The sequence below is a fragment of the Heloderma suspectum genome, chromosome 2, assembly GCF_057233095.1.
Source record: "Heloderma suspectum isolate Gila_16-S chromosome 2, 16-S_ref, whole genome shotgun sequence".
NCBI classification, from domain to species: Eukaryota; Metazoa; Chordata; class Lepidosauria; order Squamata; family Helodermatidae; genus Heloderma; species Heloderma suspectum.
The window spans coordinates 119,845,617-119,872,659 of record NC_139459.1 but is presented as its reverse complement, the minus strand read 5'-3'; the positions used below and the strand labels follow the sequence as shown (position 1 = coordinate 119,872,659).

Here is a 27,043-nt window from a genome sequence, read left to right as displayed (position 1 = left end):
TTCTCTTGTAAGAAACATCTGATTTGATGGACCTGTCTTGGTCAGTGTTGTGGAACTAAGGCCTTATCCAGTGTAGTTATGAATTCCCACTTAGTTGTCATGTTTGAACATGGAGCTCCTAACATGGGGTCGGGGGTCCAGTTTAAAAAACAAACAAAATGGGTGCATGTATGAGGACTAGGGCTGTACGAATCAGCAACACTCAAGCTCATGGAGGTTCTCCAATTCCACCTCAAACCTTATTCCAACTCTTGTCCATATCAGATTGCGAGTTTTGTTTTTCACTTTCCATGCAAAAATGCATGCGTATTTTCATATGCATTTTTAAATGTATGCATTTTTCGCACTGCTTTGTTGTTGTTGTTGTTGTTGTTGTTGTTGTGCAGATTCAATTGCAAGCTCAGAAATGTACAGACTTCAACTGCAGGTTACGTTTGGGTCCACATTCAATTCCAGGAGGTGAGATTTGGGCATATTCTGGTCAAATATGAACTGAAACACATTTCTTGTGCATCTGTAATGAGGAGTGCTGAACTCTCCCAAAGCCCGCCTGCAGCCTCTTTCTCCAGGCATTTTTCTCGAAGCTGGGGTTCCAATACTGGTAGTGATTCTGGCTGAGAGAAAAGAAGTTGGGTAGATATGCTGCAAGGAGTAGGGAAGGCGGGGGATGTTCATCTCCACTTACCTGTTTATAAGATTAGATCCCCATCTCCATCTTTCTATGTGATTGAGGTAGTTGGTCTGAACGTGGGGAACCTAAATCTAGACCTCCTGGAGTCCCCAGATGATCACACCTCTTTCCCCTGGCCTTACCCCTTTTGTCCAACCACCAATTGTTTAGTGGCTTCCTGCTTTTGTGCAGTTTTCCCCATTCTAAAAGGATGAAATTAGAGCTGTGCTCAAATGGCATTTTGGTTGGTCCTAATAAAGCTATTGCCTATTTGTGGATTTGTTTTTTCCTGGATTTTGGATGTGAAAATATGTATATTTGGAGAAGTGTGCATGAGAAGGCATACAAATTAATGTGCAGACATTTAAAGAAATCAGAAATGGATGTGGAAACAGGACCAAACAAACCTAAGATTGGAAAAATGAGAAACTGAGAGAAACTGAAATTGACAAATTCATCCATCCCTACCAGGAACGAACAGAAAAAAAGATGGTATTTGAGATATGATGGGCAATCATTTGGCAGGGAGAAAAGACTATTAGAGGCACTGAAAACACATTATTACTATTATTATTATTATTATTATTATTATTATTATTATTATTATTAAAATGCATGGTCTTTGATCAGGGGAAGGCCCATTACAAAGAAAGGGGGAATTGGTTTAGAATTTGCATTTTCACTAATGTGGTTGTGCCTGCCAGAAGTAGGTCAGAGAGAACAAAGGAACGTGGTACAAAGGCTGACCTCTGGTTTTTGAAGTTGCACAAGGGAAGATACAGAGCAAAATACTGAATGCTGCATGTCTGTTTCCTCCACTCCTGTTGTGGGGAATAAGTTCATTTGCCCCCAAGAAAAAGAAGAGCTATTTTGGAAGAAGAAGGGGAATTATTCCAGGTTTCAGGAGCTGGTTTGTTGTTGAAATCCTGGACAGCCTGCAGCCTAAACAAGTGACAGGGTGGGGAGCAGAAGACACGAGGGCTTTGGACTGGGCCCTAAGAGGAATCCTGCAGGCATAAGAACATAAGAAGGCCCCCACTGGATAAGGGCAATGGTCCGTCTAGACCAGGGGTGTTGAACCTCTTTCATCTCAAATTCCATTTTGGAGAAGCTCTCGGGACCTGCATTCCAGTGGTAGCTGGGGCTTAAGGCAAAAGGGGGCTGGGCCAAACTACAAAAAAATAGCAGTATATTTTAACGTAAAGCTCTTACTGCCAGTCACTAAGCCTTAGGAGTGGCATTTCCACCTTTTAGAATGGGCGGAAAACTGCACAAAAGGTGGAAAACCAAATGTTTGGTGATTGTGGGAAAGGGGGTGGGGCCAGCAGATGGGCACATGGCAGTCTGGGGAACCCCAGGTGGGCCAGATTTGGGCCCCAGGCCTGAGGTTTTATGCCCCTGATCCAGGCCATCATCTTGTTTCCCATAGTGATCAACCAGATAGATGCCTCTGTGAAGCCTATAAGCATGGTGTGAAGACAGTAGCCCTCTTCCATTGTTTTCCAGCAACTGGAATTCAGAGGTTTATGGCCACTGAAGGCAGGGGAACAAGATGGCAGGCAGGCAAGGACAATGCTGACTGTTGCCCAGGCAGATCTCAAGCCTGACAAGGGCAAAATCAATGAGCTGCCCAGGTAGGTGGATTTATTCTGGCATCTGGGAGGACATCATAGTCCTGGACAGCTTTTTAAATCTTTGGCTCCAAGTGACTCACCACAAGGGGCAGCAGATGACAGGCCCCAAGATACCCAGCTCTTGCCCCTGGGGCTCCTGATATTAGTCCAACCACTCCTGCAGTCATTCAGTTGTAGCAAAGGAAACAATCACAAGAGCTCAGGGCCTGAATATGGTCCTTAAGGAATTACTGCATTACAAAAAGAGATTACGGTTCTAAAAGGTACACTGCCCTATTCAGGTTGGCTGAGAACTCTCATCTCTAGCTCTTTGCATAGAATCCTTGCCAACTGCATTCAGCTCTATTCAAACTCATCTTTGTGACTTGAATGAAAAGAGAGTTGGTGCCACCTTTCTGGACTGTATTATGTGTCTTAAAACAAATGTACTTTTCTAGCAATGACAATTATCCCAACTGTTACAATGCACTCAAAGAAAAAAGAAGTGTGTTTACTATTCTCTCTTCGCTAAATTTCTCAACCTGACTATGACATTTTAACAACGGGGTACTTATTTACTTATGGAAAAATGCATTACATTGTGTTAAACACCCGCGCATATAAGATGCAGCATTAAAACCACCTTTATTTTGGCAGGTATAAAAACAAAGAGAGCAACAATTGGTTTGTGTTTTTAAAGGGGGAAGCAAATAAAAGAAACAAACAACAATATATTCTGCATCATTACGGACTATCAAGAGAGTAATTCAGATATAAAAACCCAGTGTGAACCTAGCATGTTTCAGCTACTGCCTCTGAAATGGCAGAATTTTATAATAAAAAATTGCATTAAATTAATTTAAATTGGGAAAAATATTTAAGATATTCAACATTTGAATTTCCTTTTGTAACTTTTACTGAACAAAATGAAGTTTGTCACTAGCAGTCCTTTAATGGAGGAGAAACATTAGTGTAACTTGCATCATATTCTTGCATATATATTGTGGGCTGGCTTCATTTCATTTCATTTATTACATTTCTATACCACCCAACAGCCAAAGCTCTCTGAGTGGTTTACAAAGATTACAAACCTTATAAAAATACAATATTGTACATAATATAAAAATAATTTACATACAAACATATAAACAGACAGAACACACACACACATCTAAACAATTTTAACCATCAACAATTCAGGACCTGAATTAGAAACCTTATCATATGCTGCCAAATGCCTGAGAGTAGAGGAAGGTCTTAAGCTTGCACCTAAAAGATAATATTGTTGGTGCCAAGTGCCAGTCTGCTCAGGTGCCAGGTTTGAGCATCTGTGTCAAGTGTTAGGCCAGAGTGAGAGATTAGGGATTCCGCTGCTGTTCCAACCACTATGCAGCCCATCAGACTCCTTGCCTGGCTGAGGTGGTCTCGGGTGTGGTGTTGGAAACTCCCAGGATGATGGTTCTGGGAGTTTTCAGTATTCGTGCTGGGGCCATCTTAGTGGGACTCTATGGCAGCCATGACAACAATGGGGCTGTCTCAACATGCATTGGCCTGATACATGTTGCAGGGCATACTCGTCACCTGGTATTTTCAACTGAGCAGGAGGCTGGAGGTCTGGAATTAGGGAGGTTCTGTCTGACTGCGTTGTCATGATCCGACCACTTTCTGGTGAGGTTTAGATTGAAAGTTGCTACTCCCCTCTGAAGGGGTGGAGAATCCCTCAGGCCTCCAGAGCAAATCTGGTGGGCAAGCAGGGGGCTGCAAGGGGAGGAGAGGACACTTAAGTCCCATTCTGCCAGAAGTATCCTCATGTTGGTGGAATGGCAATTCTGGATCAAAGCCAAAATTAATAAAAGAAAATGAAAACAGCACAAGATAGCCCTTTGTGTATCATACCTCACAGGGTTGTTGTGAGAAAAAAATGGGATAACCTTCATGTAGAATAACTCCCTGAAATGACAATGATGGTGGTGATGGTGAAGAGGAGGAGTGTGGCAATTCCCCAAACCTGAACTTGAATATTAAGGTGATAGAATAATTAATCACAAGTATTAAGTGGAATAGAGCATGTGTGTTAAGTCATAAACACATGCATTAAGGTAAACACAGTAGTTAATGTGCACAGGGTATACTTGCTTCTTTTTATGGATTGGAAATCTTGTTACCTTTTAGAGGTTGGAGATATTACAGCTTGGAAGAAAAAAAGACCTTGTGTTTCTTGCCCTATATTTTTCTACAAAATCCATTAAATGGCCCATTGGGTTAAATGTGTGTTTGGTGACTTTCAGATGTGATTATTTACGCTCTTGGCCCTAGTGGGTTGATAGGAGCTATTAACACCCTTTATAGCTGGTTGAGATTGAAAATGGGAGAGGGGACCTTAAAGATTCCAGCTGGTTGTAAGTGAGAAATGACCTTCCAGGACCAAATACTTTTATTTTGAACTGTTACTGTCTAAGGTGTAAATCCATTCTAAGGAAGGACTCAGCATTTGTGTTGAGTTTCAGAGTGGAGAGATTTTTACAACCAAGTTATAAAGCACTTAATGGAACCTTCACTGTATCCTAGCTTGGCAGGCATTGCTCATTTCTTCAAGATTCCTAAAATAAGCCAACTGTCAAAGATGGCTTGAATGCCTCCCCATCCCACATTCACTGAGTATTCCATACAAAAGAGGTGATAGCTGGAAGGGTACAGATGTGTCCTGAAGAAAAGGGGAAGAAACAACCAAGGCAAGCGCTTCTATATGTATTGATTGAGAAGTCCCCTAGCCTGGTCAGACACTTGATTAATCCAGATTTGGTGGGGAGGGGTAAATTAATTGGAATCAGCATCTAGGCCCCTTCATGCACCCAATGACATTATTTGGCACAAAAAGAGATGTAGAGGCTTCTTGGACAATCAAACCATTTTGGACCGTTTGGGACATATTTCAAGTGTCCAAGCTGTTAACCTTCATGTCTGAAATGGGTCCCGCAAAACTGAGCCTGGGGAATCCAGTGTGTAGAGCCCCACATTCAAGGTTTTGATGATAACGCTATGCATAAGCTTAAAGGCAGAGAGAACTAGAGACCTTCTGATGGCTACGCTTATTAATTCACTACCCATCTAGGTCTGTCCTATCTGCAGGAGTTGCCCTGCTCATGCCCCCTTCCAATAAAACAAGTGAGGTGAGCGGGGACTTGAGAGGGTTGCTCATTGGATCCAGGTGATAAGTGGAACCTTGACAGTATGATTTTATGGTTGTATTATTAGTACATATTTTATTACTTGTTTCATTAATATGTAAGTTGCTCTGTGCTCCCAGGAAGAGCAGAGTATAAGTATTCCAATTAAATAAACAAGCAAATTGAAGCCCCTCAAATACAACATTATTATTTTATTACATTTCTATACTACCCAATAGCTGAAGATCTCTGGGCTGTTCACAAAACAAAATTTAAAACCATAACTTTAAAACATAATATAAAAACTTTAAAGGTTAAAACAGAATAAGACCAGAGTAAAAGCTAGCAGCAGTGCAAAGATCTAAAAATGCACTAACAGAATTTTTCAAACTGAAGGACTGCAAAGCTTGGGAAAACAAAAAAATAGCTTCAGCTGGTGCCAAAAACATCACAATAGAGGTGCCACATGGGCCTCTCTTAACAGTGTGATCCCATGCAGGTTTACTCAGAGGTAAGTTCCACTGAGTTTAGTGAGACTTACTCTCAAGTAAGTATGTGTAGGATTGCAGCCTAGTTGCATCTCAGGAGTTATATATCTGAAACCTAATCTTAAAACCCGTCTCATTCCTAGAAAAAGCTATTTTGCAGGTATCAAAATCAAAGCAGCTTCATTACCATAACAGGAACTCCAGATGAATCATTTTCAGTGGATTAACACACCTATATAAATCAGCGAACCTACATGATCTGATTCTCCTTGGCAGAATAAATAAGACCTTTTTATATTTGAGAAAAAAAGTGTTACTCAAGCAAATAACTCTTCAAGGTCTTTGCATCTGGAGCATTTTGCACAGTGTCTCAGGAGAGATGATCTCATAGGCATAAAGTGCATTTCATCTGATTGTGAGGTACTGTTGTGTATAGAAAAGCACATCCTCTCCTTTCTGTATAAGAAGGATGTGTTGAGGCTTTCTAGAGACTACAGTTTGGGCACAATAGCCTTAACAATAGGTACAGATTTTATTTTTAATTTTTTTTAAAAGAGGATACGTTTGCCTTGATTCCCGTCAATGAGAGTGATCACTTGGATGGTTGGAAAAAACTGGCAAATGAGGGATCATCCACAATCCCTGCTTCTTACTTGGATTTTTTGTTCCCTCAAACAGAAGCAGAAGGTAAATCATGAAATATGAGCTGTGCTAATGCAGACCAGCCACTCTGTACCTGTGCTGTATGCTTCGTGTCTTAGCCTGAGAAAAGCAAAGGAGCTAAATTCATTCTGTTTGGCATAGTGCAAGAGATAAGAGAAGGGTGATGAGATTGCTTACCCCACAAAACTGTCTCTTGATTCCCCTCTTTTATCCGATTCATCCTCTGAATTTCTAACTGCCGATAATTATTTTGTCTATTTTTCTCCATAAACTTTGTTTTTCTGTATGTCCCTGCTCATTTGTGAGATGTTTCCACTTCTGGGCGAACTGTTTTGACGTAGCTCCAGAAAGGAGAGGTGGGTGTATTACTACTGAGGAAACCCAAGAAACTGTCCTGCTGCTTTTAATGGCAGTGTTGTCCATCCATCATCATGCCCCACTGCACAAAAATGGAAAGACTTAATACTTTCCAAAGTGCATCCTGTGTAAGCTACACCCCTTTAGTGATAACTGTGGGAAGAGCAACATACCTGAGCCAGACAGGCAAAGGAGCTGTGGCAGAGCCCTGTAATGCCACGTTACAGCTGTCTTGCTTCTGCATTCTCTGTGCTTCTTTTCACATCAAATATTGCGAGGGAAATCCCCTAAACGTTACAATGGGAGAAAGCCTAAGTTCAGTGATAGCTATGCTGCAAGAGACCTCATTGAGAGAAGCTTCATTATAATGTTTTATTATAAAATAGTCATTCACCTAGCTATCTGTGGAAAGATGGAACTGCCTGCAACTGACTAGGTGGGGAAGTTTAGTTGTTTTGTTTCTTTCGAGCCATAGACGGCTGACATAGGCTACTTAAAAGGAGCTGGGGGGGGGGGACACTTCTGTGTGTTTGTTTGCAAGGCCATATTATATAGCAATGCTTGAGGATTTTATTTGGTCCACATTCCAAAACAAACTGAACCCATCTATACCTCCAGGACAAAAGTGCAAATCAGAATGCAGTTATCCTTCAGATTTTGCACTTCTCCGAATTTTGCGATGCAGTCCTCAGCTTTAAAAAGTGTACCAAGATGCATACTTTAGGATAAAATATGTTTAGGGTGTGACCCCCATGCATGTTTAGACAGAAAATCCTACAGCTCCCAGCATTCCCCAGGCCCCAGCCATGCTGGGAGTTGTAGGACTTATTTCTGACTAAACATGCATGGGGTGTTGCACCCTTAGAAATATATTTACAACGTTCAAAATGCATACATATTTCAGTACAAATTTTCATGCATATTTTAAAAAATTGCAGTACAATGCAGAATCAGGACAGAATGGTTTTACGAATGTACATATGCAAAACTGACATGGACTGGAAACAGTGATTCATCCATCCCTGGTATTATTCCCAGCCTGACTTTCCTGTGCTGTCTGTGTGAGGTGAAATGTCATTTTAGCAGTATCCCTGTGTATTCAGTGAGTGTTAGTGAGCTGGTTTGGACACTCAAGCACTCCACTGTGATCACCAGCAACTGCCTGGAGAGTTATTACAACTTGCACAAAAATAACCGCAACAAACTATCCCCAAAATACACACTTTTCTTTTTCTTTCTTTGCAATTTAATGTTGAATCTATCCAAAAGTGGGCCTTAACCCTTGCTGAGAATCTTATCCCCTGTTTCCCAACTGAAATCACATTGCCCCTCTTCAATCTTTAATGACAATCCTGCTGATTCCTGTATCATATAACTAGGGATGCGTAAGAATTTTGTTCAGTTGGGGGGCGGGGAGAGGGGTTTATAAGAACTTAACAAACTTCTCAAGTTCTACGTAAACAGGAGCATTATTGCTCCCATTTGAATATAGGAGAAGCTGAAAGTGATTAAGCTGAGCTATGATGATCATCTGAACCAGACTACACTGAGAGAGAGACTATTGTTCTTCTGACCAGATCTGCCCTTTAAGTGCTTATCTCCTAGAGACCTGGCTTTGAATCCCTGCGTATTCCATGTTTGTGATGCTGAATTAGGGTTGCCACCTATTTTTTTCTGACAGGCTTATCATCTTTCACAGCTGTGTGGCAGGCAGGTACAATGTGTAGTTCTCTATGCTGGGAATAGCTATATCTATTTGACTTTGGCCAATGCAGATGGGTGAGAATTCCATTTGATTCTTTTTTATATGTAAGAACTTAGCAACATTTGCGTATGACTTCATATATGGGATGGAAAGAACTTGAGATCTGAACAAACTGAATAGGGGAAGAAAGCAAAATTGACATATTTGTCCAACCCTACATGTGTAACTCTTCTCTTTTGGCTGTAGTGTTCCTGATTTTTGCTGGTGACACAGCTAGTCCCTAATTTTGACCTTTGGGAAGAGAAACTGATAGGCTGTGAAGAATACAGGGACAAGTGAGCCAGTGGTTAGGCAAGACTTTTGAGCCATTCATGTAATATGCTGATCATATTCAGATTTATAACCTATTGCATCCTGGGTAACAATATTTTATGCATTACGATCACATAGGTAGGAAACTGAGCCTGAGGGATTATTACTTCGCCAAAGCTGGCCATTGAGCCCATGGCTGAGTTGGGATTTAAACCTACATTTTCTAGTTCAGAAGCTGTTGGGTTCCAGTGATTTCCACTGGAAGGTTGTATTTTAAATGTGGTAGAGAGAGCTGCATTGTGTCCAAAATCTCAGGAGGAATGATGGTGATTAAATATAGCTGTTTTTTTCCTCTTCCTAACATTCTTGAATAGACTATTACCTACACACACTGCCGTAGTGGAGGATAAATTGCCTCACTAAGCTCTATTATTCTGGGGAATGGTAAGAATAACAAGCTGAGACACTGATGAACTCAGGAAAAATATGAATAATACATTATTGCTCACACTGAATCAACAGCATGATGACTGAATGACACTGGAGACAGAGAACTTGGGGGAACAGAGGGAGCCCCTGAATGATTTTCAGAGTGGGGCTAAAGATGGACATGCCAAAATGAGTGCTGCAAAGCAGTGGGGAAACAAGGGGGGTTGCCCCAAACTGGCTGGGACACATTTTGAGAAGGGAGAAGGACATTTAATCCATATTTCATTAGCTTCCATATTGAAACACACCTTGAGACACTGAAAATGGCCACATTTGGATGATAATGTTCCAGCTGAATAAGCTAAGATATGAATGACCCTTTTGACTGCGCACACAGACCTACTTTGTGTGAACTGCAATTAAACCAGGAAAACTCTAATTAAACACAGTTTCCCAAATCACCCAAACTATCGACATCAGCTTCAAAACAGCCCCAAGATTTTAAGCCACAGTTTGTAGTTGGTTTAATATCTTGGCTTATTCTGGAGCTGGTAACTCACTAGAGAGCCCCAGTTCTGATGAAATGGGAAGGGATGGTTAAATTGATTACAGTTTTCCTGGTTTAATCTTGGCCCACACAAGGGGAGGAGTACAGAGGTTGTATGGGTGGGCAAAAGAATCATTCATACCTCAGCTTATTAAGCTGAGATACAATCATCTGAACCAGGCCACTGAAAGAGAGAGATTGAGCATTGTTCTTCTGGCCAGGATTCCAACTTTGAACCCTATGAGTGACAGGAGAATTACTGTTTCAAGGGAAGCCGACAGAGATAGCATCTACCTAGCATCTATTGTCCTTATCCTGGGACTAGGGATGTACAGATTGTGTAAAACCCTTTCCATCTGTGTTTTGCAGATTGTCATCCGCCTTTCATTCTGTCATCCGCCTATCACCAGAATCTGATTTTTTTCCAAAATTGCACATTTTCGCGTTTGTGCAAAAGCTCATTTGCGCAATTTCACATGTGCAGAAATGCACAAATTCTCCCCAAATGCGCATTTTCACATTTTAGCCTATGGGGGAAATGCACATCTTTGCCCAGGTTTTTTTTTATTTTGCATATTTTTCTACAATGAAATTTGTGCAAAACTTGGGAAAGTTCGAAAACCTGCCCGCAAGTCTGCAGAATCTGCTGGACAGGGGGAAAGCCAGTCTGTTGCGGAACCTACAGGTTGGACTCATGAAAATCCAAACCCGTTTGGGTCCATTACAGATTTCTCTGACATCTCTACCTATGACATTGTTTAAGTGGCAGTGCCCTGGCTGTGGAATTCCATTCCTAGGTAAATCAGATTGGCCCCGTCTTTGCCGAGTTTTAGGCGGGCCACAAAAACTGTTTTGTTCCATGTGGTTGTTGATGGGATTTAAGACTGGATTGATTTGCTTTATGGTTTGATTTGCTTCTGATTTAATTTTAAACATAGTTTTGTTCTTTTCTGTTTTTAATTTGTTCTGCTTTTATGAAACTGCTTTAAAGTTGCATATCATCCTGGAGGCCCTTTGGGGTAGAAAGGTGATTAATAAATATTTCAATGAATCAAATGAAGAAATTGTGGTTGATTATGTAAATTGCTGTGGTCTGTTCTCCAGATATCTCTTATGAAAGGAAAAATATTCTCTCTGGCCTATGCTGAAAATAAAGCAATACTGAAAGCCACATTTGAATGTACAAGGAAAGCATGAAAATGCCTTTTTTATTATTTGTTTGAATTTATCTTGCTGAGTCAAAACAAAATTCTTTCTCTGTTTCCAGCAGTGGCCAGCCAGATAACATAGGATGCTCAGGCAAGGCATGATATAATCACCTCAGCAGCATCCAGAAATCAGAGGAAAACCATCTCTAATCATAGAGAATTTTTTCAATCTAATCTTCATTGATAATAAGAATGAAAGACTAGGATTCAGATATTGACCAATGTTCTCCAACTAGAAACAAGTCTAGATTAATGACCGGATATAGTTCGGGCAGGGCGGAAGCAGAATCATATAGGTCCATCACTTTCCCATAAGCCAATTTGAGCCTGGACCTCACTGATGTATTTGCCCATCAGCAAAGGAGATAGGGAATGCCCATGTCCTGATCTTTCTGCATGTAAAAAGAGTCACCCTGTGGGACAAATCACATCACATTTTGCCTTCTCTTATATGGTTACTGTGTAGAGCAGCTTTCCTCAATCTGGTGCCCTCCAGATGTTTTGGATTACAACCCCCAGCATTCCTGCCCATTGGCCATGCTGGCTGGGGCTGAACAGAGTTGAAGTCCAAAAATCTGGAGAGCACTGGATTGAGGAAGGCTGCTATAGAGCATATCTCTTCTTCAGTGGCCAAATTGGAATTTTAGAGAAGTCCTATGCAGTTCCACACTAAGTATGCTGTTGAATACAAGCCTTCTTCCATACTTTACAATTAGGGATGGTGCAGGAGTCTGAAGAGGGGGTGGAGTCCGAGAGACTGCCATCCAGCCTCCTGGACCCTGCTCGCTGAGCCCTGGGGCACTGATGGACTCGGCCACTGAGCACCCCAGAGCTCAGCAAGCAGCTGGGAGTGCCACGGCACCCCAGTGCTCTCGCCCTGGCCTCCTCGGGAGGAGGCCAGGGTAAGAGCATTGGGGGGTGGCCACGCTGGGACCCATCCTGCCTCCGCCAGCTGTCAAGGAAGCCATTGGCAGCCAGTGAGGGCAGGAAGGACCTTGGTGGCACCTCACCACTCTTGCCCTGGGGTTGCACCATGCCAAGGACCCCGGCAGTCACGCCCTTGTGCACATAAAGCACAAGGGTTTGACTGCGGCAGTCCTGGGCACAGAGAGGAGAGGCAGCTCGTGAGGCTCAGCTGGCAGGCAAGGCAAGCAGGGAGGGTCGCTGAGTGGGTCTGGGCTGTGCGAGCGGGGGGCAGCTCGTTGAGCTCTCCTGCACCGCAGACCCAGATGGGTCTGTCCATCCCTAATTACAATTTGTAGGGAAAAGATGCTCATCTGCATTTTGCCAAATCCAATGTGCAAAAACAGCCCTTCAGCTCTGATTTCATTAGGAGTCTATTAAGTCATTATCTAGGACTTCATAGTAGAGCAAAGGTTTACCTGTCATGCCGCCTTGGGAAGACATCCTCTAATACTTCAAAGAAATGATGGGTGTTCTATCATCACATCAGAGAGAAGCTGTAGCCACATTCCATGGTATGATTTTTTTATTTTATTTTTTTGGCCAGTAATCCACATGGCAACACAACAGAAGTAGAATGGCTTCTCATGCTCTCTGTATTGTTATCAGGGCAAGTATCTGGACAGTTCCAGTGCTGAAAATGGGCAGGAATGGACAGGAACAAAAGTATCAACAATGTTTAACCTACACGCATCACGAAGCTTAGAATATTAGTACATTATGGAATTTGTAGAAGGGTGGATGTATACTGATCACCATCCCGATTGTATGTGTCTGAGTGCCTGATACTAGCAGATGAGAGAGCTGTAGCACCTGAGAACATGCATGGTTTGGCACAGATCTGTCATTTCACTGCAATATGACCACAACTGGCCTACAAAACAAGTATGAATCAGAATCCACTCTAGCTGCTACCTTTACAGGACAAAGGCAAAAAAGATGGTGTCTATTTCAGATTGTCATCTGAAACGTGCTTGGAAGCAGGTCTTACTGAAATCGACAGGATGCATTTCTGAGAAGCCATACTTAGATCATTTTAGCATGGATTATTATTTTTCAAAAACTGTGGTGTATTTCCTTTATGTTTGCATTGTGAAATGAGGGGAATATATCACAAATTGAACAGCATAACATTTGCTATCAGTCTGCAAATGTCTGCGTATGTCATGCCAAAAGAATGTATAGAACTGTATAGGATTCTTAGAGATTTACAATACTGGCAGTTTCTTGTAGGCCTCTTCCAACCCTACTACTATTCTGTGATTCTTACCGTGAAGGTTTGGCAAAGGCTGAATCTTAGCATTTTCCAGAAGCAACTTGGGACCCTTTTATTAGACAATTAAGCCATTGACAATCTTGGGTTGTTTTAATTTCATTTTGTTTTGTTTCTTACATATTTTATGTCTCTTTTTAATTACCCTGAGCAATTGGGGATAGGATGGGCTACACATCCAAATATCTGTATCTTCTCATACCAGACAAAAGGTGGTCCATAAATTTGAATTATATTCAGATATGGAACATCGGAAGCTGCATTATACTGAGGCAGACCCTTGGTCCATCTAGCCCAATATTGTCACACTGACTGGCAGCAGTGGCTCTCTGGAGTATCAGACTGGGGTTTTTCCAGCCCTAACTGGAGATGCCGGGGATTGAACCTGGGACCTTCGGCATGCAAAGCAGGTGCTCTGCCACTGAGCTATGCCCCCTCCCCATAAATATGTGAGTCTTAGAGAAGACTACTCTGAGCACAGTGGAGTAACTTGAATAAATGAAGCATTCCTCCATTGACATGCTTGATGCCTCCCATGACAGCCATTCATTTTTCTACTCTATACTCCTCCGTCTGCATTCCTCATTGGCAACTCTGTCCTCCCATGGCATCCAACATTCCATCTTACAAAATTCATTTCACCATCCCGCAGCAGTGCATTCCCCAATAGGCCCACACCATCTCCCTTTCCTGTGGAGCTACTGCTTTGTATTCCATTAGTCCTCTGAAGTAAAGCTGAGCATCAGGACGGGCTCAGCAAGGAACGTAAGAGTGCAAGGGACAAATCTTTGACTGCTTCCACTTCCTGACCTGATTTAACACTCAAAAGCCGAAAGAGTAGGCTTGGCTGCGAAACTTGCAAACCTGCTCTGAAAGCAGCTGTGTTAGAAATGCTTCCAATTGACTTCAGCTTAAGGCACATGTCTTTGATGCTGATGCATGCAGGCAAGAAATTGCAGAGAATGATTACATTTGACTGACATGTAGAAGCATTTCTGGTGGTTAGATTTTTTTGTCCCTGTATGTTACCTCATGCATTGGCATTACCTTCCCCCAAACCAATAAGGTGTATGTTGATAGTGAAGCAACTGTGACATTTCCTGGAAATGCAACTTCCCCTATAGCAATCCTTTCTGGAATACTACTGTGTATGAATGCTTGGGGCCATTACATCATGCTCCCATGACGTCTTCAGGAATCGGTGTCACACCAAAGTGGTGTGACATTTATGGTCTTAGTGGCTAGGAGGATTAAAAAACAACAACACACCTATGCATTCAATAGGAAATGTCTGATACAGAAAGCCAAATAGTTCTGCCCTCTAAGGGTTAATTAGAAAAGGAGCCCCCATTCAGGACTAGGAACTGTTTATTTTGCATGCAAGCTACAGTGTTTCACTTGGGCACTAATTGTACCTGATGGAGCCATTACTTTTTAATAAGAGAAGCCACATTGCTTTCTCCCCCAGTGGTTAATTAAAAAGATGAGGTAGTACCCAAATCTTGCTACCAGACAAGACCCCCTGGCTTTAAAAAAAAAAAGAGGGGGGAGGGGGAGGGGAGGAGGAGGAGGAGGAGAAGGAGGAGGAGGAGGAGGAGGAGAATGGGAAGGGAGGAGACACTGTTAAGAACAAGCCATTGTTTATTCAGTACTAGCAGTATTACCTTCTCAAGCACTTTAGGTTTTTATACGTAGAAAACCCAGAGCAGGTGACCCCATTCATGCTCTACTCTGTGACCTGGCTTTCCTGCTCCTACTCAAAGAAGCCTCATGAGGTTTGGGATGCCTAGAAGCCTTGTTTCCCAATCATGGAGTTAAATGTGACACACTTGTCACTGAGGCTTTATTGAAAAGGCACTTTAAAACAATAGTGCGCCAGCTGCGCCTGTTCCTAGAGATGTCTGATCTGGCCACGGTAACACATGCCCTACCTACATCCTGTTTTGACTACTGCAACATGCTGTACATGAGGCTGCCTTAGAAAACTGTTCAGAAACTTAATCTGGTACAGAATGCTGTGGCCAGACAGTTGACTGGGACCCGTTACAGGCAACATGAGGTGACTCCCTTGTTACAACAGCTTCACTGGCTACTAATATGTTTCTGAGCACTATTCAAAGTACTGGTTATATGACCTATAAAGCACTATATGGCTCGGGACCAGGCTACCTGAAAAACTGGTCCCATACAAGCTTAGCCCGGGTCTTAAGTTCTTCAGGGGAAGCCGTTCTTTTGAGACTGCCATCTTCAGAGGCACATTTCGTGGCCACTTCCCAGTGGCCGCTCCCAGGTGGTGGAAGTCCCTGCCATGGAAGGCTAGGTTCACTCCCTCTATGATGTCCTTCCACCTTCCGCCTTTTTATTCAGGCAGGTCTTTAGTATGCAAGTGGCTCTGTTGGGTTGGATGCTGTTTTTGCTGCGTTTTTATTGTTTTAATGTATTGTTTTATTGTTTTAATCAAGTTTTATGTATGACTGTAAACCACCTTGAATGCCATTTTTCTTGGTAGAAAGGCAGGGTATGAGTCAAGTCAAATCAGATAAATAATAGTTCTTACAGCTGTTGTCCACTTAGCAAGTTTGCAAGATGTGCTTTTTTCTACCGCCACATTGTCAGTGCTGTGTTATGATCTGCTTTTATTTTAGCATTTATGCTTATATTTTAACTAATGCTGTGCCAAACGTTGTCCTGTAATTTCCCAAAAGACTTCTCCCCTTGAGAAACAGACCTCTGTTTTTCTGCCTCATTCTCGAGGCACTTTAGAATTAATTTGGGTGGTGTCTTTGAGCTGAGCTTACCATTGTACATTGGCTGAGGGTGCTGTGCATGTGTGTGTTGTTTTCCCCCCTTTTCAGTGACACATCTCTCCATCACTCTGCAGCCTCCCAGGCTGCCTGCATGTCCTGATCTGGAAAAGCCTCATGGGAGGAGTTCCCTCATGACATCTTCCCCTGGGCTTTAATGGAAGTGCAGGAAGCCAGAGAGACTGCATACCATCAGAGTAGGGGCAGTAGGCCTTTAAGGGCGGGAGGGGTAGAGACCACCCAGGAGTCATGGGGGGGGAGCAAAGGAAAGGAAGATCCTACGGAGCTGAAGCACCTCCCTTTATTTATTTATTTAAAAACCTTTGCTGAGCCACTTCCCTTTGCAGATGCTGGCTCCTCTCCTTTATTGTTGTTGCCGTTGGCAGCAGCTGGTCCTATTGTGCTGGGAGCATCTTTTCCCAGGGTAGTAGCTCCCTTTCTAAAATTGTGCATGTGTGTACATGTGCAGTGCTTTGAAGGGCTTAGGAGGCTGTCCAGCTGCAATTGGCGAGCCCATCACCTCAGGGCACATTTTTTTTTAAAAAAAAGTTATGAAATTTGCTATCCAATTGGAGAAGACCCCTTCCCTCCACAAAGGAGGGGGTGTTTTGTGTGACAGGGAGGTCACCCATGAGGGCTTTGCTGGCTGGGTCATTGGCTGAGCCAAAGCAGCCAATCATTTACCTAGAAAAGAGGTGGAAAAAGCAGAGATGTGTATGTGTGTGTGTGTGTGTGTGAGAGAGAGAGAGAGAGAGAGAGAGAGAGAGAGAGAGAGAGCGTACTCATGTGCACTTGTTTGCTATCTATTTCTCTGTTAACTTCTAGGAGCTAGCCCAATACAATCACAGTATGTCAACTTCTTAAAATAGGATGAGGGGAGGCAGAGGGGTATATAATTTGTCATCATCATCATCATCAATGCTCTCACCACCACCACCTCTTTGCTTTAAATCTGGATTCTGCGGCAAATAGCTTTCTCTGTGTGTGAAATCTGGAGAAATGTGTGTGTGTGCATGCGTGTATGTGTGAAAGTGGGGTAGGGGTTAATGGGATATGTACAGTAATCCTATATGGGTATACTAAGAAGTAAATCTCACTGAATTCAATGGGATTTACTACCATGTAGGTATGCATAGGATTGAAGCCCCAAGGAAAGGGGACAGATGCGTCTCTCTGTGTAAATGCCTTGTAGTGTGAGTGAGTGAGTGAGTGAGTGTGCGCGCATGTGCGCATGAGTGAGTACGCTCACGGGGCTTGTGCATGTGCTTTTGTGTGGGCTGTGTTGCCTGATTCTTCACCCTCCCCGCCGCCCCTGAAGACACTTAGCACTCATGATTTTAAAGACAATGTATTCAGTTTCCTTCTCTGTGCAATGTGGGCTGTTGGAATGAAAAAAATAGGACTGTGCACCACTTCGGCCTGAAGCCCAAGCTCTGAGTCGAGGTGGGGTGCCTCGGGCCTCTTTGGGCCACCTCCAAGGTGAGGCGGCAGGGGCACAAAGCTGCCCAAAGCAAAGCAGGTCACTCTGAAGCATTTCAGTGCTCTTCAGCACAACCTGGAAGCCCAGCCACCATGCCACTGCCGCCACCCAGCCCCCAGCTCCTTACCTGCCGGCAGCTGTCTTGTTGCTCTGGAGGGGGGGAACCATTTTAAAAATGGCTCCCCCATCTCCCGGAGCAACAAGACAGCTGGTGGCATGCACCCAGAAGGCCTAGGAGCTGGCAGCAGCAGCAATCCTGGCAGCAGCTCCCCTGGCAGTGGCTCCCCAGATGGTGGCACCCCGACCCCACGGAGCAAGTATCTGAGTTTTCTACGATATCTTTTGCTTCCAGGAAAACGTGGAAGATGATTTCCACTAAAATATGTAGTGAAAAATGTTTTTGCATTATTGTCGGAGGTTGCTGACTCTCTCTCTCTCTCTCTCTTTCTTTGTGTGTGTGTGTGTGTGTGTGCGCGCATGGTGTGTGTATGATGTGTGTGAGTTGAGTTTTTTGGGCAGAGTGGGAGGCTCACTACAGATGGGTACCGCAGGGCCCATCATGGCCTTGAGCTGGCCCTGGTTGTGTGGCTCTGGGGATATCAGCATTAACAGTGGCAGCATCATGATTTTGTGCGGTTGTTGGACACGCCCCACCCCCACTGTTCACTCATGATTCCCTGTGGAATGAAAGTTGTTTCTGGAGCAAAAGAATGTGGGTCCAGAGGAGTGCTTTTGTGTGGCTGTGATTTCCTCACACTCACTTTGCATGTCCAATCTTAAAGTGCACGTGCTTCAGTCCTTCCTTTCTGTGGCATGGGTTGCTGGCTGTTGTCTGCTCCACCTCCAGAGCCCCTTGGCTCTACCTCTGCTGATGGGCCCTCCACCCCCAGTCGGATTAGCCACCAGCCTCCACGGCATCAGAGAGATGATCATACAATGAAAGACAGGACACTCACACGTGCACCCATCAGCCACTTCATCACTAGGGTAAGTGTAAGAACACCGCACTTGACTCCACCCATGAACATTTCACCAGAATTTTCTTCTCCTTCGAGGGAAAACAAATGAAAGCAATTTCTTTTCTGTCACATTGAATGAGAATAGTTGAAAAAATGCAGAAGAGCTCCTTTGGTGCTACACTAGTTTTCAAATGTCTTTCAATATCAGATATCTAAACTTTATATTGGAGCTCTGCACCACTTTGGCCCAAGGCCCGAAGCCTGAGTCGAAGCAGGCTGCTTCAGGTCACTTTGAGACCTTTCTGAGGTGAAGCGGAGGGGCACAAAGTGACCCAGAACAGGTCAGGGGCTCTCCGAAGCGCTCAGTGCACTTCAGAGCTTTGGCACCCCCAGCCCAGCCATGCCAGCACCTCCAGGTCCTTACCTGAGCTGCCCACCTCCACAGCCACTGCCTCTGTTGCCGCAACCTCCACCACCAGTTTTGTTGCCGCTGCCTCCACCACCATCATTGCCATCATCGCCGCCGCCTCCTTCTCCACTGCCGCCACCTTCTCCGCCACTGCCTTCTCCTCCACCGCCACCACTGCTGCCTCCTCCTCCTCGTCCTCCTCCTCCTCCACCACCGCCATCATTGCCGCTGCCAGCTCCTGCGTCCTGGATGTGCACCGGCTCCTATTGCAGGGAGTTGCCATTTGTACATTTTTTAAAATGGCAACTTCCTGGAAGTTGCTATTTTAAGAATGGCAGCTCCCTGCAATAAGAGCCAGCACGCATCCAGGCCTCAGAAGCTGGTGGCGGCGGTGAAGAGAAGGCAGCAGTGGAGGAGGCTGCAGCGGAGGAAGAAGAGGAAGAGACAGCAGTGACGGAGGAGAAGGCGGCAGCAATGGAGGAGGAAGAGGCAGCTGCAAGTTAAGGAGCTGGGGGTTTGCGCGGGGACATCAGGGGGGACCTGAAGCAGGGTTTGGACATCCAAATCCTGCTTCAGGTTTGGGGTCGAGTCAGGTTGGGGGGGGCGCCAAATCAGCCCGTGCCAAATTGGGCCTGCCTCCGAAGCCATGAAGCAGTTTCCAAGATCAGTGGGTCCTTGCACAGCCCTACTTTATATTAACAAGTAGAGATGCAAACTATTTCCATGATACGATGTTCACTCTCTGTGCATCCCAGTCATGCACATACACACAGCACTCTGGCTATGTTCTGCTCTCCTCTTCCCCCCTACACACCCCGTCATCACTAGAAACATCAGGGCTGTTCTCTGGCATATAAGAAGGAAAGTCAGAGATGGATGACTTTAATTTCTATCAGGGTGCAGGGACAAAGGTAAAGGGGAGCTTTATTTCTGACCCAACCGCTCCTTGAGCACTGGAACTGCATCACACACAGTGACAGCAGGCATGAAACCCCCTGCTCTTTCCCACCCCTCTATGCAAATCTGCCCAGGGCTCTTCATGGTGTTTGAATTGATATACCAAGCAGGACAGTACTTGAATCCAGTTGCTGGGCAATCTGGGGCTACTGTTCATTTATTTCGATTCCCTTCAGTTTCCATTACCCAAAAGTGCTGGAGAAAAGGAATTAAAAGGAGCTGTGTACTTAGTCACTATCAACCTCCCACCACCGACCACCACCCTGCCGGCTGCACTTCACCCACTAATTCAAGCCCCAGGGGGAGAGCATGGAGAGATACAGAGCAATAGAGAAGATAAAGCGAGTGCTGTACTTTCAACATGCTCCCTTCAGCACTGCAGTTAATCCAGAGACAGTGCAGGGAATGCCTGCAGGTCCCATACTGATTACTGCAGATGTAGTGGATATGGGGCAGCGGCTGCTAAAAACAGAATCTGGAATGAACCAAGCAGTTTGCCCAGTACTCAGATGTATCACTTTACAGCCCAGCCATTGGGAACCTCAAGCCCAGGGCCAAATCTGGCCCTCCTGAGATCCCAGTACAGCTCTCTGGGGCTCCTCAGATGGCCACGCTTTTTCTCTTGGCCCCACCCTCTTTCCCCCAACCTGCTTTTGTGCCGTTTCTTCCCCACTCCAATAGCTTGAAATGCCTAAGGCTTAATTACTGGCAGTAAGATCTTTAAGATAAAATAAGCGGGTAATTTTGCCCCCACCTCGTTTTTTCTTTGGCCCCACCCACTACTGGAATGCAGCCCCCAAAAGATTCTCCAAAATGGAATTTGGCCCTTGGTGCAGAACTTCTGTCAGCTGGTCTAGCTGTTATTTTACAGGACCATTCCACAGGAGCCACTGTATCAAACCACTTCTAAAAATCTACATTACAGCTTGTGAAATACACAAGTTAGTATTTTTAGGGAACATGTGCTAAGCAGACACCCTGCAATTGGTTGATATTTGTATTAGCATTTCTGCATCAAGTCAGCCAAAATGGTGCTCCAAGATATTGTGCTCCATTCATAGTGCAGCTGCAATAGATAGTGCCCATCTCTGTAGGTCTCACTAATTCAGCACAGCTGAATGTATTTTGGGAGCAATCCTATGGCCGCTAGTCAGTGGCTAGATGGCCATAGGATATCTGGTTTTCTGGGAACCAACCTCGGTGCCTGCACTCCGAGGTCGGTTCCTGGAGAACCGACCTTCCCCCACTCCCACACTGCCTCACAGGCAGCGCGGAAAAGCCCTGTGCTCCACACTCGCAGAGCAGCCAAAATGGGGCGTTCCCAGAGAGGGGCGGGGAGGGCGGAAATGCCTGTACAACACATCCAATGTGTCGTATGGCAGCCTTCTCCGCCACTCAGCCCTCTTATGGCTAGAGAGCCTCAACTGGCTGTCTAGCTGAAAATTCAGGGCAGGAGAAGCGCAGAGGGAACGATCCCCTCCGTGCTTCTTCTGCCCTGCATTGGGTAGCCTACCTGAATAGGACTGTGCCCTTATGTAATCATAGTAAAAAAAAAATCTAACCACCACATTTTACTGTCCAAAGACATTCAAAGTGGTTAACAGAAGCATCATCATCATGACAAGACTAATAATAAAAATAATAACAGTAACAGCCAGTCTTTAAAAATGCAATAAATACAAGACAATAATGCACCAAAGCTAAAAACTGTATAAAAACAATCCAAGAGAGCCAGAGTACAGTATCTAGACATCAGTTTCTAAACAGCAACAAAATTAAAAGCCTGTTGAATTTGTTCCAAGAGCCAAGGTTTTCAAATAATGTGGATATTTTAAATGAAACCATTGGATACTAGAAGAAGAGGAGAATATTGTGTTCCACTTCCACTAGTGCAGTTCATCCAGCTTAAATCTGGATCCAAGTGCATAAAAACAGCTTAAAACAGTACAAATTAGAATAATAAGAATAAACAATAACTGTAAGAAAGAGTAAACCCACCACAGCAGAAGCACCCAAAACCACTGATCAAAGAACTGCTTTTAAAAACATTTGACTGGCCTCCTCCCAAACCTTAGTAATCTGGAGACCAAGCAGCCTTCCTGAGGCCAAGAATTTGAAGAACGAGTGCGGTTGCAGAGGAAGCCCTGCCTCATTTCCTGGCAGATTCCACCTCAGTAAATAAAGAGAGCAGGTTCTCAGCACTGGATCTGTGGGAACAGGTGGTACGTACTGGAAAAAAAGGACTTTCTAAATGAGGGCTGAGCAAGTTGTGGCCCTCCAGATATTTTGGCCAACAACTCCCATCAGCCCTACCCAGCATAGGCTGGTAAGGGATGATAGGATTTGTAGGTCAAAACATCTGAAAGATCACAAGTTGCCCATCCATGCTCTAAGGCCAGGATGGGGAACTTCTTTTCTGTTGAGGGCTGCATTTCCTCATGGGTAATCTATGGTGGACTGCTTGTGAGTGGGACCAGCATCAGCAACGGGCAGTGCCAGAGCTAAAGGGTTGCCCCTTTTCTCTTTCTCCTTCTGCCACTCTCTTTTCTCTATTTCTTTCTACCACCACCATCCTTCTCTCTCTCCCTCTCTCTTCCTGTGAGGTGGGCTGCCAGGGAAGGGACAGATTGCTCTTGTCAGGGGTCTGAGGTAGTCATATGCAGAGGGCTTTTGAAATTAGGCTGAGGGCCACATGAAATTAGACCAAGTTGCCCACCTTGGCCCTAAGGTTTACGGGATCCAGACTGTCCAGAATAAATGAAGATGGTTGAAAACTATTTATGGATAATTGAGAGAGAAAATATACAGAGGTCATAACATAAGCTCTCAGTCAGCTCTTTTTTTATCAGTTAATAACAAATCACTGTACATTATTCATAGGAATATGGCAAGAGATATTTAACAGGCAAGATCTCAAGGGACCGGCTCCTACGTAAGAAGCAGCTGCGGCTCTTCCTTGTGAGAAGTCATCTACAGCTTCATGTTTTAAAAGTCCTCAACAAAAGTTACTTTGACATCATTTGCTCTATACAAACAGGAAGAATTGGGAATGGGAGCTGAGCAGTAGAAATATAATTAGTACTCAGTAGGTCTGGAAGTCTACACTGTAACAACGGGAAATCATGGAATACAGTTTTCACACTCCAATGCAGTGTGTGACCTTCCCTGAAAAACTGCTGGCAATAGCAGCTGAATTTAATCATTAGGTAGCGCCTAGCATCCCTAGTGTGGAAGGACTTGGAGAAAACCCAAGGAGTGATCCAGCCAAAGTGGAGGAGGGCCAATCCAGATTAGGATCTCAGCAGGGGGAAAGGGTTAAATCCCCTTGCCCTCTTCCCATGCTAGGTTCCTGATCCAGATTGGGGGCCCTGCACTTACTCTAAAGTAAAAAATAAAGAAATGTGTGGTATACTAACCCTGAGCTACACACTGACCTTCTTGCTGCTGATGCTCTCTCCAAGTGTGGGGGAGGAGCAGTTGTTGCACTTCCCAAGAAGCAGCCTCAGTACTGGACTGGGGGGGGGAGAGAGAGAGAGAGCTCCAGCCTTCTCCTCCTCTTCCTCCTCCTCCGACCTGGCCAAAAGCTCGGTCTGCTTGCTGGTGCTGGCATGCTGGTCTGCTCAGTACTCTCCCTGGCCCTGCCTTTATCTCAAATACCCATGACCGCTATTGGCTTCTCCATGGAATCCCATTGGCATTAACAGAGTCTTGATTGGTTCATGAGACCCAGATCTCAACCAAATTTGGGAGTTGGGCAGAGTGGGTGCTCTGCCTGCCCCGCCTTACCCCTGTCCTAGAGCCCAAGAGAGTACATGTGACCAGTGGAGAAGATGCATGCGCAGCAGTAGCCACCCAGCAAGCAGGAGACAACATGGGGAGACTCAGTAATCACAGCTTCACTGCAAACCACAGAGCTGTAATAGCTGTGTGTGATGATGGATCTCGATTAATTGAGGATTTCAGGGCATGCTCTCTGTTGCTCTTCCTCCCCCTGCCCTTCTGGATATCACAAAATCAGACTGGCGGGGGGATGTATGACTGACCGTTCTAGAAGTTGAAATAAATAAGTAATGTGTTTTCAGATGATGGGAAAGGTTACTAAATCTGATTGGAAACATACTTCAAAAAAAGACAAATCCAGCAAGGTTTAAGGGACTTTGAGTGGGAATATTCCTTAATTAAAATGTATTTTCCCTTTGGGGGGGGGGTGCTGTTTGATTTATTTTTGCTCAAATGCAGAATTAAATCAAATGTTAGTCCAACCCTGCAGGGAAAACTCATATTTCAATTATAAGGGATGTTGCTTGTCCTTCCAAGGAGCATAGGTGATACACACAGTAACAGTATCTTATGGCTTGCAGCAAATTTACTTCCATGAAGTGGCATAGCCTCTCAAAGGAACAAACAAGGAAAATGATCATAGATTAAAGCTGACGGGGAAAATGGAGCTCAAAGAAGGAATGTCCTTGTTTTTATCTTGAAGGAACAACATATTCCTTGTGCAGTACAATTTTTCTGTACTTTTAGTACTCAAGACATAAGGGACTACATGTCAGATTGCTTCAATTAACCTACACATTAGTGCTCAGAGTCACCGGATGCAATAACTGAACTCTTTAAAAAATTTAAAGTGAGCATAATTCAAGTTACCCCTCATATGCAAACTGCAAGGCCTTGGAGTGAGGGAAAGGTGGACTGGGATGAACCTGAATTTGCTGGGAGACCATTGCTTGTTCTGTTCAGCTTATTACTAAGGTTACATCCATGAGAAGGGCTTGAACCCAAGTGCTCTTAAAACCAAATGTAGTTGGCACTGGGGACATGAGTGGAAGGAGACTGTAACGCTGATCAATGAAACAAAGTGTATTCTTCTAGGGTTCCAGGGACTACCACAATTAGGGCTGGTTCACACATGCCTGCCTGCCACTGGACTACTCAACCTTTGATGACTCACACATGACCCACCTCCACTGAAAAACATTGTGGTTGACACGAGGTGAGGTGATCTGTAGGTTACTTGATCTGTGATTCACACATATGCTAGTCACTACTTGCTGCTGCAATAATCAAACCTCCATGGCTGAACCAGCCCTTAGAAAAGTAGGATGCCCGATGGTGTAGCACTATACCCAATAACTTTTTCTTCGGGCTGCCTTAGTACAGGGGGTGCCAAACTTCTTTCAGCTTAAGGACTGGTTTCAATTTCAGAGAAGCTCTCGGGGCCACATTCCAGTTATCGGAGGGGACCAAGCCAAAAGGGGCAGGCCAAAATTCCAAAAATATAAGCAATGCCAGCATATTTTAGCTAAAAGTTCTTACTGCCAGTAACTAAGCCTGAGGAGAGGCATTTCAATCTTTTAGAATGGGGAGAGGGGGGAACCATGGAAAAGCCAGGAAGCCACTAAGCAATCAGCAGTCAGGGGAAAGGTGGCCGTCAAAGACACCGGATTTGGCCCACACGCCTGGGGTTCCACACCCCTGCCTTAGTTATTGCATTTTCCTCAGGGTGAACTAATACTTGATTTAATTCTTGATTTGAGTAAGAAGACATCAAACAGCACATTGTAAGGGACCACTGGTAGTAGCTAGCAAGATGTTTTTTCAGGGAATCTATTCCAACATACTGATTTTCTCACTGAGCCACTCCAGGTAAGTTTCCAAGGATTTGCAGGGTTTCCTGGAACACAATTTGAAAACCACTGTTCTGGTCCATATTTAGGGACTGATTCAAGTTTCCTAGTTCATAGCTAATTGTAGGTAGATAGATAGAGAGAGAGAGAGAGAGAGAGAGAGAGAGAGAGAGAGATACACACACACACACTTCTTGGCCACCTTTCAGGGCAGAAGCCCTCCCAAGGGAGCTTACAGCAATAAAATACATAAAAACAGCTAAAATATTAAAAGCGGTAAAAACATAAAAACAATAAAAGCCAACAATATAACCAGCAACAACAACGGTAACGGCAACAATAGCAGTCATATCAAGAGAAGGCCACAGTAAAGTAATATGTTTTCAAGGCCTTCTTAAAAGCCTGCAATGACAGAGCATTGTTATCATCTTCAGAATCCAAAGCCCATAACTTTCAGATCTGAAGTGTAATTTAGAACAGCTAGCTGTTCTCTCCAACATGTTTACCACAACACAATTGAGGCTGCAGCATTTTCAAAGGGCTTGTGGCTTATGCTGGATTTAAAGTCTCTTCTCATGGCCATTTCCTCTGTTGGCAGCTACAGGAAAAGCCAAGATGTGCCTGGTTTCATCCAGGCACCCCCTGCTAGTGCCAGGATGGTCTCCACCCTGCCCCCTTGCCTCTGTCTGCACCCTAGATTAAATCTTCAGCAGGACATTACATAGTGATTTACAGTTGCCTGGCTAAAGCTGGAGCTAGTGCATGGCAATGAGGGCAACATGACAGGGCACACTTGATTCTCCCTGTAGCTGCTATTATAGGCTGGATTTGCTTGTCCTTTTCTGTCAGACTTTTAATGATATACATAATCAGCTGCCCCTTCCTCAGACTTAAATCAGGCCACTGAGGAAGCCTGTAGATGCCCTCTGAACACACTACTACCAAAATGGTTTGGGAAGTAAAATGTCTTCCTGGATAACATGGCCTAGCCTGGCATGGATGGGCTGAGTAGAGAAACGGATAAGGCACAGAAGGCAATTTATTTTTGAATTAATTTAAGGAAATCAGAGTGGCATTAAAATTTTAAGGAAGAAAAAAATGAAATGGCATTAAAAAATTACGTGGCATTAAAAAATTACGTGGCATTAAAAAATTAAGGAAGAAAAAAATGAAATGGCAAAAAAGAGAAGAACGAGAAGTCAAGCTTCCTACACAACTTGGCCCAAGATGTTATTTGGGCCAGGAGGCTCTACAACTTACTGGTTTTCAAAATTGTCTCTTTGTTCAACCCATTTCTAAGGAGGAGACCAGCATCTGTCCTTTCAAAAGTAAGAGGCATGAAGAAGCAGGAAATGAGCTCATGTTGGAACCCACCACAAAGAGGAAGCTCTCTTAGGCAAAGAAAAGTT

The 27,043-nt window shown here is 44.2% G+C and overlaps 1 protein-coding gene across 1 annotated transcript in view; it reads left to right on the top strand.

The window, feature by feature from the left end:
• The first annotated feature begins 6,427 nt into the window (after positions 1-6,427).
• LINGO2 (leucine rich repeat and Ig domain containing 2) overlaps positions 6,428-27,043 on the top strand; it is a 114,623-nt gene continuing 94,007 nt past the window's right edge. Inside the window, exon 1 of the mRNA XM_084832146.1 lies at positions 6,428-6,625. Within this exon, the coding sequence (XP_084688272.1) occupies positions 6,521-6,625 (105 nt within the window). The 5' untranslated portion in view covers positions 6,428-6,520. The remainder of the gene's footprint in view (positions 6,626-27,043) is intronic.